Source organism: Talpa occidentalis, unplaced genomic scaffold (assembly GCF_014898055.3).
Source record: "Talpa occidentalis isolate TD23 unplaced genomic scaffold, MPIMG_talOcc4v2.1 talOcc4.8, whole genome shotgun sequence".
NCBI classification, from domain to species: Eukaryota; Metazoa; Chordata; class Mammalia; order Eulipotyphla; family Talpidae; genus Talpa; species Talpa occidentalis.
Genome location: NW_023605194.1, coordinates 41,609,019 through 41,626,026, shown reverse-complemented (window position 1 = coordinate 41,626,026; position 17,008 = coordinate 41,609,019). Strand labels below are relative to the sequence as shown.

Sequence of the window (17,008 nt, the reverse complement as noted above, 5' to 3'; positions counted from 1 at the left end):
AATGGCACTATACTTTTATGGTATTTCAAAATCTACAATCTCACTCTAATCATGAGAAAAATATCAGACAAACTACAATACTGGGGCATCCTACAAAAGACTAGTACTCCTCAATATTGTTAAGGCCATCAAAAACAAGGAAAGACTGAGAAACTATCATAGCCAAAAGAAGCCCAAGGACATTTGACAAGTAAATGTAAATATGGTTTCCCAGATGGGATTATGGAAAGACAACATGACATTAGGTAAAAATGAAGGAACTCTGAATAAACTGTAAATAAACTGTGGCATTAAAAAAGAAATGGTGGAATGTAAGGAATAATGCTGTAGGAGACATTTAAATAGTGTCATACATGAGAAAGCATGCACTTTCAGAGTCCCAGATCACAGCATACCCCTGGAGTTCTTATTTATGTATATTTCAAGGTATACACTCTAAAATATCTTTGAAATACAGTCTACTTCTAAATAAATAACACCTTTTTACATCAAATGAAATGGGTTCTACACATCGGTGGAGAACACAGCTTTTGAATCAAAGATTAGAGTATTAGTGTAGAAACAATTATTTTCAATTTGTAACATGATTATAAGTCAACCCAAAACCACAAGTGACTTAATCTTTAAGTATAAATACAGAAATGTATATGTGTATATGTAAAGTATGTATTCCATATAGGCACTGGAAATTAGAAAAGAAATTCATAAATATTATTGTTTCAATTAATAATATAATCAGGACCTATAGAAAGAAATAGAGTTAAAGAATTATAAAAAGAGAATTATGGCCAGAAGGAGGAAAACACACACACACACACACACACACACACACACACACACACTCCTATATCCATACCCTGTTTTGCCTGCTTCTAAATTATAAAAGTGTTGTCAAATTATGTAAAGTCACTAAAAAACCTAATATGCATCATCTGGGGTTGACAACCAACCTTCCATCCCCCCACCCAACTGCGTGAAATGTGTTGTAGTATATTAAGGAAGGTACACAACTTTTTTATAGTCTTGACAGCATAAGTATTTCTAATGTTTCCAATAAAAATTTGAAAACTGAGAGGATAGAACTTTTATACATAGACAAGCCTGACAAAATTCTTTTGTTTATATATGAAGAAACTGAAATACCATGTGTATAAGGTCACAAGACTCCTATCTCCTAAGCATAGCACTTTTAATACCAAATACATTGCTGTGTCTTTTCTTCTTTCACAGTATCCTATTTTCTCATTGCATTTGAAGTACAAAGCTAATATTTTACCCAAGCATACTTATCTTGAGAGGAAAATTTCATTTACTTTTACTCTGAAAAGTGGGGAAAGTAATTACTTGAAAATTCGACCAAGGGGGATAACACCCTATGGGCCTATGCACAGCATGCAGACAGGAAGTTTTGGGATTCTGAGACCACAAAGGTGGCAAGCAACACCAAAAAAGAAAATCTAGACTAGATAATCACCATAGGGGTATTTACTTTCCACCAGCTCTGTTTAAGCATACCTGAAAAGTTCAGAGGAAGGAGGAGATGATGATGTTAAAATTCAAAGACTAAACTCCACTTAGTAAGTTAAGAGACTCAGTATTAAGAGAAAAGAAAATATACCTCAATATCTGTAACTTGTGGAAAGAATCTTGCTTTTTTCACTGGAAAAAAAGTAACTAGGGTAATAAGACACCTTGGCATCAAAAGGATTCAAAAGAGACTGTTAGGGAAAAAGTTAATAAACAAGTAGGATGACCATCTAGTTCCTGTAGCTCCCACTGGGCCAGTAAATAGTAGTAGTTAACTACTTTTTCTATTGTCATTATTAATCTCCTGTTTTACAAATAAGGTAACTAAGACCCAAATAGGTAAAGTGACTTGCCTAAAATCACACAGATAAAAAAATCATCTCAGGTTGCTGACTGTCAAGTATTATAGAAAATGATCAAAATATAGCATTAGCAACTAAAAGTCAAAGTTCACAAAAGAAATAAATTACTCTTACCTGCAGGGCACTGTTGAGAAAGCAGCTGTTTTGCCCTGGCTCATTGCTGAGGCCTTTGCTAGGGGCTATGGAGGTTGAGCTTCGAGGTGCAAACATCCCTTGGACACTACCACGGCCCCCTGAAAAATAATTTTTCTTCCAAGACATTATTGTTCACAAATAGCGTTGGAACTCAGAGGTTTTATACCTTTTAGGGAGGGGGATTCTGTTTGCTGAAGTTCTTAATAGAAAGAGAATCCAGAATTTAGTGAATTTATGTTGAAAGATTTTGTTTACAACTTTCTAAACATCATATACGTAGCTCAAGGAAGTCAGGTATCCTCTTAGATGCACATGACACAGCCATCTTCCACTTGTTCCAAACAGTACCTAGGTTTAACATGACACAGGACTATCACAAATAGAGCAATTCTTAAGTATTGCTTCCTTCTATTTTTCTTGAACTGCCTCCTCCATAAAGTCCTGACGAAGTGGCTGTACTCCTTAACTCCAACAGCATCCAGGGATCAGGGCAGGATGTGTCCCTGAGACTTGTTTATAATCCTCTTGTGGACTGGAGATTTTTCCAACTGGAGGGAGAAGCAGACGGATAAACAAGAATCCAATGCAATACTCCTCTCTTTCTCTTCATTTGTCCCATCATCCTCTGAAGTAAAAACTCCAGTTCTAAAAAACTGACATAGGTTCCGCAAAAATGAAGAAAGTTCCTTAAAATATGTGGTGGTTTTGCTGCTGCTGCTTTTTAATATGCCCCAAACATCTTCTATTGCATACAGAACTTCAGAAAGTTTCTTTTCTTTTCCTATGTGACTAGAATAGCCAGCTGTGCCAGAGAGCTTTAAGAGAAAGAAAAAAAAAAAAAATCAAATGTTTGCGTCATTTAAATGACTATACTGGCTTTGTGCTGTTCTGCCAAGTCCAGTGTTACCTCACCTCTCACTATAAACTTGAAACGTTGGCAAACAATGCCAAATTAAAAAAAAAAAAACCCTATCAAAAAGGAGAAACATTCAAACTAAAGAGGGTGAAAAAAAAATGGGTATGAGCAGCTTTACTTTCATGTGAACTCTACAATTTCTCTAAAAGGAGGAAAGATTTGATCTGGGCAGAGATAAAAACCAAAAACAAACTTTCCAAAGTCAAACTAACAAAAAAAAATTTACCAAGTAAGCACACATCAAGCTAAGAATTCAGTTTCTTTTGGATATTGTTAGTAAAGAAAATTTTAATGATATGTTTTACACCTTTAAAAGTTATGAAAACCATTTTAAAGATGGGAGGGCCAAGTTACCTTTCTGACTGAAAATGTCCCATCCCCAAGGAACACTCATGGTGAGTAAACCATACGTTCTTTAACAAACAATCCAAAAGAACTAAATCTTCTCCAGTTTGTTTGTCTGTTAAAAGGGATAATTTGGGTTACAAATCACTTAATCCTCAGAACATATCCAAGGGACTTACAATCAGAGGCCATCCATTGACCAACATTAGTTTTCAACTAATTAAAGACAGTGAAGCAACAAGGAGAAAAAGCAAAGCAAAAACCTTCCTTGGAAGGAAATGCTTCTAATTTCCAGCTTCAAGTTTTCCTAAATGGCTGCCATGCCCATATAAGGAAAAAATTAAGAATTTTGAGTGTTAAATTTGGTTTCCAATAGTTCTCGAAGCTTCTCCTTACCTTCCCACCATCATATAGACAACCTCAAAAAAGCAAAAATGCTGTAGCATCTGAATCATTCTCTGAGAAAACAACCTAGCATTACCTATAGCATGCCCACTAAAAAAACTATGGCACAGGAATATTAAATGGTTGCACAAGACTGTTCTTTCCCTTCTCCAAATTCCCAGACTGTTTATAATCTACATGTCACAATTAAAATATTTGACTATATACTGCAGTGTCATTATTCTCTATTTGTTTTTATTACTCTGTGTTTGCTTTATATGGTGTCTATCATATATCCTGACTATGAATGTATAAAATAAAATACTAACATGTCAAACCAGTGCTAATTACTATTGCTAATTACTATTCTTATGTCCTTTAATTTTCACAACAACCCTATCATGTAATTATTAATAGTTTCATTTTATAAAAGAATAGATAAGAGTCAGGTTTAAAGACTTTTACTCACCCAAATGAAAGTTGGTAAGTGGCAGAGTTAGAATTGTTTGACTATTATATTTTGATTTAGTTGTTCATTTTATTATACTATACCAAAGTTCCTGTCACAGTGCTATTCATGAGGAGGCACTCAATAATGATGATACCTGATGGTCAATATCACACCAAGAAGGATCCCACGTCTCCCATACTGACTACAAGACCCTCAATTCTCTACATACACCTTTATACACACCCCACTTGAAGCGACTAAGCAACTTCCAACAAGCTATGCAGCATTCCTTGAGCTCAACTGCAGCAAAGGAATGACAAGCACCAAGCCTCCATTTTGCTCACAGACAAAAGGACTTGGCAGGAAGGCGGGGTTTTCAGTATTAGGATATTACTGAAACTCACCCTGCCCTATGACACACACCCCTAAATTCAGGTAGCAAATAGGGGAAAGTCAGTAACAGAAAAAAAAAGTTCCAGCTTTGAATGATATCATTATGTAGAGTAAGGCAATAAGCTCTCACACTTGCTCTAGGTGTGTCAGAAACTATAAGTGAGAGCCAAAAAGAACAAAGCCAGGAGAGGAAGTAACAAATGGTCCAAGAAAAATACTGATGAGAAAATATTTTACTTAAGCTGTAGATCTAGCACCAAATCCCTCTCCAATGTCATTTGCTAAAGAGATATGAGAAAGTAAATTAAGAGTTTACTCACGTGGCTCTAACAATCTATTTTTTGAAAGAAGTTCTTAGAAAAAAAAAAGTTCTTAGAAGTCCAATGCATCCAATGCACTATCCACTAAATCAGGGAAAACAAATCAAAACCACAATGAGATACCACCTTACATCAGTGAGAACGACACATATCAAAAAAACTAGCAACAACAAATGTTGGCAAGAATGAGGAGAAAAAGGATCTCTCCTACAGTGCTAGTGGGAAGGCAAACTGGTCCAACTACTACAGAAAGCTGTGTGGTGTGGAGGTTCCTCAAACTAAAAATGGAGCTCCCACATGACCCAGCAATTCTACTCCGAGGAAACTACCCCATAGGACACAAAACCATTAATTCAAAAGGATACCTGCACCCCTACGTTTACTGCAGCACTATTTACAATAGGTAAGATATGAAAACAACCCAAATGCCCCAAAATAGATGACTGGATCAAGAAGATGTGGTACATATACACAATGGAAGATAAACTCATGCCATTCACAGCAACATGGAGCTAGACGGGATTATGCTCAGCGAAGTAAGAAAGAAAAACAAAAAAATCAGATGGTTTCACTTATAGGAGGAATACAGGCAAACCAAAAAAAAAAAGGGGGTCAGAGGAAAAAAATAACAATAATTAAAAAAACAAAATTAGGGGCTCCCTGGTGGTGCAGGGGTTAAAGACAGCACCATCAAGCTATCGCTAGCCACTGCAGCATGAGTTCGATGCCCGGCAGGCCAGGGAGAAATCCACATGGTGCAGCAGAACTCTCCTGCCTCGCCCACTGTTCCCCTCAGCAGTGTATTTCAGTAGATCTGCCTGTTCTGCTCCCCACAATCTCTGGTGAATCCTCTCACCACCCTGCACCTCTGGCTTACACTCCAGTTCTTGTATATAAATAAATAAATATTTACCAAAAAAAAAAGTTAACAGACAACCAGAGACACTCTGCAGGAGAGGGAAGAGCACAAGGGACTATGGCAATGGTGCACTCGTGAACTGGCAGTGAGAATTCTATGGAAATCCCTCCTCTTCACCTGAGAGGAAAAAGCAAACATTGTACAAAAATGAACAATGATGTAAAAAATATATACATATAAATTATATTTTTAAAAAAGTTCTTGGGTAGGGCCTCCCTGGTGGCGCAGGCAGTTGAGCGCCGTGCTGTGAAGCGGTCCACAGCCTCTGCAGTGCAGATTCTATCCCAGCCGGCCGGCAAGATACCCACATGGCATGGCAGACCTCTCCTATCGTGCCTGCTGCTCCCCTCAGCAGTGTATTTCTGTCAGTTTGCCTGTTCTGCTCCCCACTCTGTCTCTAGTGAATCCTCTCACCCTCCCGCACATCAGGTCTGTACCCCAGTGCTTGTATAAATACATCTTTTTTTTAAAAGATTATTTATTTATTTATTTATACAAGCACTGGGTACAGTCAGAAGCGCGGAAGGGTGAGAGAATTCACCAGAGCCAGAGCGGGGAGCAGAGCAGGCAGAAGGACCAAAGTACACTGCTGAGGGGAGCAGCGGGCGGCAGGAGAGGTCTGCGCGCCATGTGGGACCCTCCTCTGGTGGCCGGGGAGCAGCCAGGGATCAAACCGGCGCTGCAGAGGCTGCGGGCAGCTTCGCAACCTAGCACTCAAACGCTGCGCCACCGGGGAGGCCCTAAATAAATCATTTTAAAAAAAAGTTCTTAGGCAATGCTGATGTACTGGGGGCAAAAGAACATAATGTGTGCAACTTACTCTGAAGTAATTCAGAAAAAAAATGTGAGTGTGTATATGGAGGGAGGGAGGGAAAAGAAGAGGGAGGGAGAGAAATTTAAAAGCAACTATAAAATGTAATAATAGGTAAAGTTGGCTGAAGACTATATAGAAATTCTTTGTACCAAAGAGCTGATGCAACTCAACAAAAACAAAGAAAATAATCCAGTCCAAAAATGGGCAGAAGACCAAAAAAGAAACTTCTCTGAAGAGGAAATGCAAATGGCCAACAGGCATATGAAAAAATGTTCAACATCACTTGGAATCAGGGAAATGCAAATCAAAACTATAATGAGATACCATCTGACACCAGTGAGAATGGCACATATTAAAAAAACTAGCCACAACTAATGTTGGCGAGGTTGTGGAGAAAAAGGAACTCTCTTGCACTGTTGGTGGGAGTGCGAACTGGTCCAACCACTATGGAGAGCTGTGTGGAGATTTCTGGACCTACTAAACATAGAGCTTCCAAATGATCCAGCAATTCCACTCCTAGGTATTTACCCAAAGGACACAGAAACATCAATTCCAAAGAGCACCTGCACCCCTATGTTTATAGCAGCACTGTTTACAATAGCTAAGCTTTGGAAACAACCCAAATGCCCAAAAATAGATGACTGGATCAAGAAGATGTGGTACATATACACCATGGAATATTACTCAGCATTTAAAAAAGATAAACACATGCAATTTGCAGCAACATGGATGGAGCTGGAAGGGATCATGCTCAGCGAAATAAGCCAGAAAGAAAAAGAAAAAAAAATACTGGACGGTGTCACTCATAGCAGGAATCTAGAAAACTTAAATAAGAGACCAGGAAAAAGAATAACTGTAAGAAAGTAAAAATCAAAATCAACAAACAACTATGAACCAGAGACACTCTATGGGGGTGGGGGGCGGGGAAAGGAGGGATTGGGGTCAAAATAAGGGGGTTGCAATTATATGGGGAATATAAAAATAAAATTTAAATTTTTAAAAAAAAAGAAATTCTTTGTACCTCTTCTTGCAACTTATCAGTAAAAATTTTTTCTAGTTGTTCACAACTAGAAATTCTTTGTACCTCTTTTTTGCAAGTTATCAGTAAGTTTCAAATTTTTTTAAGTTGAAAAGGAATTTTTATCTGTAATTTTTTAATTATATAAAAAGTGTATCATACATATTGATTCGATGGAAAATCATGACGAAATCATTAAGCTAGTAGATAATATCCATGCCAAATAATATTGGCAATTTCAATGGAAAAAAAAAAAGAAAGACAAACACAAAAAAGTGCAAATACTAGGACAAAATAAAGTGGAATAAAGCTTTGACACTATTTCCATGAAAAGGGCTCAAAACAGAATATGTCAAGTTGTTGTAAGATGCAAATGATGTAGAGTAATTGTAATATTGTGCAAAGAGGGCTAGTGCCAGACTTGGTTTAGAAAACAGGGGTTCAATTTTCACATTTTTACGCGCTTGTATAACTTGATTCGTTGATGTCCTAAACTTTGTTCCCTGGGTCTGAAATGGGATTATTTCACACACTGAAATACCTATTACACATAGTGGGTGGGATTTAATGTGATAGGAATGTGGATGTGCTACCACATTATTAAAACAAAGAATAAACAATGAATTCACTAAATGAGTAAACTGCTATATCTAAAAGCAGCAAAATAAAATTTGTTTTGAATACCTCATAATACTAGAAGCTAGTAAACTATCAGGACTAATTCTTCCAGTTGTATAAAGAGAACACTAGATTCATATGGGATAAGCAACAAATCAGCAGAGTTTAGCTATGTGCTTGGAAAAATGTTTTCACAATTATTTTAAAAATACAAAATTTAACTTAAGATAGCAAAGAAATGAGCTATTACAAGGAATAGGGTAACATTTTTACAAGTCTACAACGAATGATCATGTTCAACTAATGATCAATGATTCGAATGGAATAACCATAAAGATTATTTCAGTTTCTAATGAGGGATTAAAGTCTAAAGCAACCCAAACACTAGGAAGTCACACTGCTCTTTAATGAGACATCCAAATAGTTTAACCAGGGAAAGTTGTTCACCTTTCTACTTTCTGTTACTCTAGACATTTACCTGTAAGTAACTGAAGAAATTATATTTGTAATGGTAAGTCAACAGTCAATGAATTCAATTTCATGGAACACTTCAAATACCAGTAATTATATGCCATATCTATAGTATCTTACTGCTTATTATAAGGTTTTAAAATAGTTAATACTAGCCACATGCTAATAATCAGTGTCTGACATACAGTAATTGTTACATAAATGTTATTACTATTATTACATTTCAAACATTTCCTTCTCATTAGTCCCTTTCCCATTAAAGATAATCAACACAGATATCATATAATAACAGAAACCACAAAGATCATCTTGAGCTCATTAATGCATCTGCCTACTGTCCTAATTTCCTTTAACCTTTCACTATTAAATGTCTTTACAATTAATAATTTACAACTGCTACTTCTCCTTGCTAACTAACCGTCAGTCTCTTTAGAACATGGTATTACTGCTTCCCCTCAGCAGTGTATTTCAGTAAATCTGCCTGTTCTGCTCCACAATTGTCTGTGCAGAATCCTCTCACCCTCTGCACCTTTGGCCTACGTCCTAGTTCTTCTATGCATAAATAAATAAATCTTAAAAAAAAAATTTCTATAATTTTAAGGACAATATATTTTTCTATTACAGCAATGTTTAGAGTTCTCACTCCCTTCCATCAGCAGGGGCTAAGGAGCTTTATCCCACTCCATTTGAGAAAGGGGAATGGAAGTGGATCAAAGCCAATTACATTATCTCCAAGTATTTGTTATTACTAGACATATTATCACATGGATTTTACTATAAATTTTTGTCATATAATCCCTTTTTCCATTTATAAATTATGATACTACTAAAAGTACGATTCTAAATAAATTTATTTTTAAACTTCCCAATATATGCCTCATTTTATAAAGCAAGATGTTATTACATTAATGTGACTCAGTTAAAACTTTATATATATCGGGCCTCCCCGGTGGTGCAGAGGTTGAGCGCTGGGTCGTGAAGCTGCCCGCAACCTCTGAAGCGCAGGTTCAATCCCTGGCTGCTCCCCGGCCACCGAAGGCCGGGTCCCACATGGCGCTTAGACCTCTCCTGCCGCCCGCTGCTCCCCTCAGCAGTGCACTTCAGTCTGCCTGCTCTGCTCCCCGATCTGGCTCTGGTGAATTCTCTCACCCTCCTGCGCTTCTGACTGTACCCAGTGCTTGTATAAATAAATCTCTAAAAAAAAAAAGGGGGGGGCGGGGAGGGATTGGGGTCAAAATAAGGGGGTTGCAATTGTATGGGGAATATAAAAATAAAATTTATTTTTAAAAAATTTTAAGGGCCTCCCCGGTGGCGCAGCGGTTGAGCGCTGGGTTGCAAAGCTGCCCGCAGCCTCTGCAGCACTGGTTCGATTCCCGGCTGCTCCCCGGCCACTGGAGGAGGGTCCCACATGGTGCGCAGACCGCTGCTCCCCTCAGCAGTGTACTTCAGTCCTTCTGCCTGCTCTGCTCCCCATTCTGGCTCTGGTGAATTCTCTTACCCTCTCGTGCTTCTGACTGTACCCCAGTGCTTGTATAAATAAATAAATCTTTAAAAAAAAAAAGATTTAAAAAAAAATTTTTTAAAAAGAATTCAATCAAGGGGTTAAATAAATTAAATTAAAACTTGCTGCCTTGCATGAAAGTAAAAAAAAAAAAAAAAACACTTTATATATATGGTGGCGCAAGGGGTTAATACACAGCCTATGAAACTATCCGCAGCCATTGCAGCACAAGTTCAATTCCTGGCCATTCATGGAGCTACCCAATTGGCACTGCAGACCTCTCCTGCCTCGCCTGCTGCTCCCCTCATCAGTGTATTTCAGTACTCTGCCTGTTCTGTTCCCCACTCTGTCTGGTGAATCCTCTCACCCCCCCACAACTCTGGCCTGTTCTTGTATGCATAAATAATCTTAAAAAAAATAAAAATATACACATGGACAGAGGATCCTAACATCTATCTTTCCATTGAATGCATACAGGGGGTCAACAAAGTATGCTCAATGTCACTAATAATCAAGGAAATACAATACCACAACAAGACATCACCTCACACCTGTTAAAAATGTCTTATCAAAGAGACAAGAAATAACAAGTGAGGATATTAAAAAAAAAAAAAAAGGGAACACTTATGCACTGTTGGTGGGCATGTAAGTTGGAGTAGCCATTATGGAAAACAGTAAGGAGTTCCTCAAAAAATTAAAAATACAACTATCTAATAACTGATGCAGCAAATGCAATATTTGTTTAAGAAAATGAAAACAACACTAATTCAAATATACCTATGCATCCCCATGTTCACTGAAGCATTATTTTCAATAGCCAAAATACAAAAACAACCTAAGTGTCCACCAAAGGATTAGCGAATAAAGAAAATGTGTACATATGATATATATATATATACACACACAGGTCTATTAATCATAAAAAGGGAAATCTTGCCATTTTCAGAAAAAAGATGGCCTTCAAGGACATTATGCTAAGTGAAATAAGGCAAAAACATGAATATCATATGATCTTATTTACATGTAGAATCTTATAGGAAAAGGAAAAAGGTTTTGTGGCTAGGGCTTAGGGAGTGAAATGGGTGAAGGAAGTCTAAACATACAAACTTTACACTTACAAAATAAGTAATGGGGATGTAATGGAAAGCATGGCTTCTATAGTTAGCATTATTGTACTGCATATTTGAAAGATGCTAATAGAAAAGATCTTAAAAGTTCTCATTACAAGAGAAAAATTTTATAGCTATGCATGGCGATAGATGTTGACTATACTTTCATAGCATATACAAGTACTGAATCATTACATCACACATCTAAAACTAATCTATGCCAGTTTTACTTCAACAAAATAAAAAAATAATAAAGAATCTTATTTCTGTGTTGCTCCCAAATCTAAAGAGGATATAGTAACCTATATTTTACTATTGCTGAATAGACTGAGGGATCCTCAATAAACTTCTTCATAAATTCTTCTTTTCCAGCTTTACTGAAGTATAATTGACAGATTAAATTGTAATATATTTAAAGTGTACATATGGTATAACATATGAATACACTGTAAAAGGATTCCCTTACTTGAAATACATAAACACATACTAGGAAGACAGTAGAAAAGATCAATGAAAATAAAAGCTGTTTTTTTAAAAATACAAACAATACTGAAAAATTGTAAGCTAAATTAACTAAGAAAAAAAGGAAACCCCCAACCACTATGGAAAGCTGTGTGGAGACTCCTCAACCTTCTAAAGATAGAGCTTCCTTATGATCCAGTAATTCCACTCCTAGGTATTTACCCAAAGGACACAGAAACATTAATTTCAAAGAGCACCTGCACCCCTATGTTTATAGCAGCACTATTTACAATAGCTAAGCTGGGGAAACAACCCAAATGCCCAAAAATAGATGACCAGATCAAGAAGATGTGGTATATATACACCATGGAATATTACTCAGCCTTCAAAAAAGATAAACACATGCAATTTGCAGCAACATGGATGGAGCTAGAAGGGATCATGCTCAGCGAAATAAGCCAGAAAGAAAAAGAAAAACACTAGATGGTATCACTCATAGCAGGAATCTAGAAAATCTAAATAAGGGACCAGGAAAAAGAATTACTATAAGAAAGAAAAAAATCAAAATCAACAAACAACTAATAACTATGAACCAGAGACACACTATGGGGGGGAGGGGAGAAAGGAGGGATTGGGGTCAAAATAAGGGGGTTGCAATTGTATGGGGAATATAAAAATAAAATTCAAAAAATAAAGAAAATAAAGACTAAAGGAACAAGAAAAAAAAAAGAAAGAAAAAGAAAAAAAGGAAACCCATAAAAATAAGATCAAAAATGAAAGAGAGAACATTATAGGCGGCTTCACTGACCCCCACCTTGGGTGCGTGAGGTCCGCCCGGGGCGCAATAAACTTTCCCTCCCTTTAAAAAAAAAAAAAAAAAGAGGACATTATAATTGATACCACAGAAATATTAAGGTTTATCAGAAACTACAATGAACAATCATATGCCACAAAATTCTATAATCTGAAAGGGAAAAATTCCCAGAAATATACAAACTACCAAGAGTGAATCATGAAGGAATAGAAGCTCTGAACATAAATTCTTGCATTTATTTATCTCTAATCTCCTTTATACCTAATCATTACTTAACTCCTGGGATTTATTGTAAAAACAATCTGCATTACTGTGTTGTCTATAACATCAGGTAAACTTCTGGGAAATTAAAAGCCAAAACTGGGGAGGATGTATGTCATCTTACTACTAAATACCTATTTCCTTGTGTAGTAGAGTTAGTAAATGATATGTCTCATATTGTTCCCAATCTGAAAACACTGATTTCCTGTGAGTAGACTAAAAATCTTTCTATGTGTGAGATGACAGAAAACAGTGGTTCCCAACCATTTTGCAGACCCCAATAAAGGTAGATTTATCAAGAACTTAATGAAAATTAAGCTTTAGTGTCCTTCTCTTGCAATGGCCCTTCAAATCCACTATCACATTTTCTATTTAAAAATATTATTCTAGGGATCTTCCTCGTGGCACAGGCCATTGAGCACAGTGCTGTGAAGCTGTCCACAGCCTCTGCAGTGCAGGTTCAATCCTGGCCGGCCGGGGAGATACCCACATGGCGCAGCAGGCCTCTCCTGTCTCACCCACTGCTCCCCTCAGCAGTGTATTTCAGTTAGTCTGCCTGTTCTGTTCCCTACTCTGTTTCTGGTGAATCCTCTCACCCTCCCACACATCTGGCCTGTACCCAGTTCTTGTATAAATAAATCAATCTTAAAAAAAAAAAATTATCCTTACGTAGCATGTCCTGAATTACATAAACCTTAGATCCCACAGAATTGGACTCATAACAAGAAACTGGGCTTTTATAGAATATGTTACCTGAGAAAACACATAATTTGTAAAACTACATTAAATTCAGTAATCCTACTAAATTTGTATTTTATTAAACAAAGCAGCATCTGATATGTTAAGCTTTTCATAAATTCATCTTTTCCAGCTTTATTGAAGTATAATTGACAAACTATAATAAGAAGTGTACATATGATATGACATATGAATACATTGTAAAAGAATTCCCTTACTAAACACATATAAACACATACTAGAAAGACAGTAAAATAATGAAAATAAAAACTTGTTTTAAAAAATAGAATTTTGAAAAATCTTTAGCTAAATTAATGAAGAAAAAAAAGAAACCCATATAAATAAAATCAGAAATGAAAGTGAGGACATTTTAACTGTTACAAGATAGAAAGGACACGCTAATTTTAAACTACATCTCAAGACTGCCAGCATTAGAGGTACAGCTCTAGAAACTGATGACATTTAAAAAAATTCATTTCTCTGTAATAATGAAATACAGAGAACAATTAATTCACAAGTCACAGTACCACATAATGTGCTGCCATTTTTCTTAGGCCAAAGTAATAAACCAGGCTGCAGCTGCTGCTACCCTAATTTTCCCCTATTGCATTCCACACCAAAAGTCTCTTTCTCTTAAGAGGCCTCTGTTTATGGTGAAAAAACAACAACAAAACCTAACTTAGTCATTCAAATGTTTGCTAAAATGTAACAGGGCTTATGCATAAAGAGAGATGAGGGCACTGGGCCAGGAAGAGCCTAGTACCCTAAGAGAGCCAGGTAAATGTGGTTCAGAGATCCACAAGTGAGTAGTATTGAAGACTTCATGACGACTGGAACATGAATGTGACTGAGACTGATGAAGACTAGAAATGATTTGCTCTAACAGAGTCTCAGGAGCCCTTTGATGAAAACAGCTGAAAGATTCAGGAAGCTTAGAGGGAACAGGTCTCAAGTGAACTCATTTCACAATAATTAAACTTCAATGCGGTCTCTAAGTTAATGCTACTAATTCATATGTACAGAACTCGGTGACATTTACACAAATGACAGTATCCAGGTATCTCCAACAAGATATTAACTACAAAGGGAAAGATAGTAACTCTACAGAAGAGAAACCACATTAACCAAGTGATCAAGGTCAACATCGTCAACAATACATTTTGACATCATGAAACCCATGGGAATAATGCACTGAGAAAACACAGTATTTAATTTCTGTGGCATTCTTGCCTAAATGACATCATCTCAGTTCAATCATACAAAAACATCAGATAATATAAATGAAGGGGCATTTGACCAAAAAAAAAAAAAAAAAAAAAAACCACCGAGCAATACTCTCCAAAAATGTCAAGGATATAGAAGACAAAGAAAGACTAAAAAGGCTGCAGAAGATTAAGGAAGAAAACACCTAAAATACAACATGAGATCCCACATAAGATCCTAGAACAACAACAGACAAATTAGTTAAGTTCAAAAAATGCCTTTAGTTAGTAGGATTGTACCAATGTTAATTTCCTGGTTCTGATCATTTTACTATGATTGTACAATATAATACCACTAGAAGCTGCTGAGTGAGGATTATATGAAAATTCTCTATTCCTTTCTTTTTAAAAAAATTTATTTATGTATACAAGAACTGGGGTACAGGCCAGAGGTGAGGGGAGGTGAGAGGATTCACCAGAGACAGAGTGGGGAACAGAAAAGGCAAACTGACCAAAATACACTGTTGAGGGGAGCAGCGGGTGAGTCAGGTCTGCTGTGCCACGTGGATATCTCCCTGGCCAGGGATTAAACTCATGCTCCAATGGCTGTGAATAGCTTCACAGGTTGCTTTTTAACCCCTTGCACCACCAGGGAGGTCCTCTATTATTTTTCTATTCTATATGTGCAAAATTGGTTCAAAAAAATACTTTTTAAATTGTGCAAATAATTCATTAAAGAAAGGGAAACTTTTGGTCCAGTGGGGAATAGAGTCATTTAAGGGATTAATACTTACATGAATATAGACAGGTGAAATAAGACAAACTTATAGGGAGAGGAGACAATGACACAGTAATCCTGGTAAACTAAGTCCAATGAGGGATTCATGTAAAATCTGGGCTTCATTACCTTAAATGAACTATCTTAAAAGTTTTAAAAGCTATTAAATCTATTTTAAAAACAACGGGAGGTGAGGGAATCATGGATCTTTTTCCTCATTCTCTATTTTCTAAATTATCCATAATTCATAAAGTATCTATAATCTAGAATTCCCTTAAAGTAAAACTAAAATCTGGATTCAAATTCATATTCCCTAAAGTTCTGCCACATACAAAAAAATGAAATTAGACTACTCTCTCATACCATACACAAAAATCAACTCAAAATGGATAAAAGACTTGAATGTAAGAGCTGAAGCCATAATGTATACAGAAGAGAACATAAGCAAAACACTCCCTGACATAAATCTCAAAAACATCTTTGAAGACACATCTCCAGAAGCAAGGAAAATAAGAGAGAAGGTAAACAGCTGGGACTACATCAAACCAAAAAGCTTCTACACAGCAAGAGAGACAGCAATCAAAATGAAAAGACATCCTACTGAATGGGAAAAATATTTACACACCATACAACTGATAAGGGACTGATATCAAAGATCTACAAAGAGCTTACACAATGCAACAAAAACAAAGCAAACTACCCAATCAAAAAGTGGGTAGAAGAAATTTGTAAGAAGAAATTCTTTCAAAGAAGAAATGCTAATGGCCAACAGGCATATGAAAAAATGTTGACCATTACAAATGATCAGTGAAATGGAAATCAAAACCACAATGAGATACCACCTTACACCAGTGAGAATGGGACATATTAAAAACACTGGAAATAAATGCTGGCAAATATGTGGTGAAAAAGGAACACTCTTACACTACTAGTGGGAATGTAAACTAGTCCAACCACTTATAGAAGGTTGTGTCGAGGGTCCTCAAAACACTAAAAATGGATCTACGTGTATGATCCAACAATTTCACTCCTAGGAATCTACCCAAAAGACACTAACTTGAAAGGAAACCTGCACTCCTGTGTTTACTGCAGCACTATTTACAATGGCCAAGAAAATAACCTAAATGCCCCAAAACAGACAAATAGCTTTTCTGTTGCTGGGAAGCTGGGGAGATCCCTACCGGTCTGAGGATGTCAGATCTCAGCCCCCACCCCCACCTTCTTTTCTCCCTCCAAGTCCCTCAATAAAATGGTCTGATCCTAAAAAAAAAAAAAAAAAAAAAGGACAAATGGATTAAAAAGGTTGTATATACACACATACACACGCAAACATATACACACACATACACAATGGAATACTACTCATCAATCAAAAAAGATAAACTCACACAGGAACATGGATGGCACTGGAAGGGACTATACTACATCAAATATGTCAGAAGGAAAAAGATAAATATCAGATGGTTTCAC

The 17,008-nt window shown here is 36.6% G+C and overlaps 1 protein-coding gene across 8 annotated transcripts in view; it reads right to left on the bottom strand.

The window, feature by feature from the left end:
• The window catches only part of USP54 (ubiquitin specific peptidase 54), a 100,171-nt gene that overhangs the window by 57,362 nt on the left and 25,801 nt on the right, over window positions 1–17,008 (bottom strand). For 7 of the 8 annotated variants that reach the window (XM_037497788.2, XM_037497789.2, XM_037497791.2 and 4 more), the window contains exon 2: window positions 2,004–2,839. In XM_037497788.2, coding sequence (XP_037353685.1) covers window positions 2,004–2,150 — 147 coding nt within the window. In that variant the 5' untranslated portion in view covers window positions 2,151–2,839. Of the gene's footprint in view, window positions 1–2,003; window positions 2,840–5,746; window positions 5,830–17,008 lie in introns of those variants that run through there. The other variant, XM_054690714.1, reaches the window with a different exon arrangement.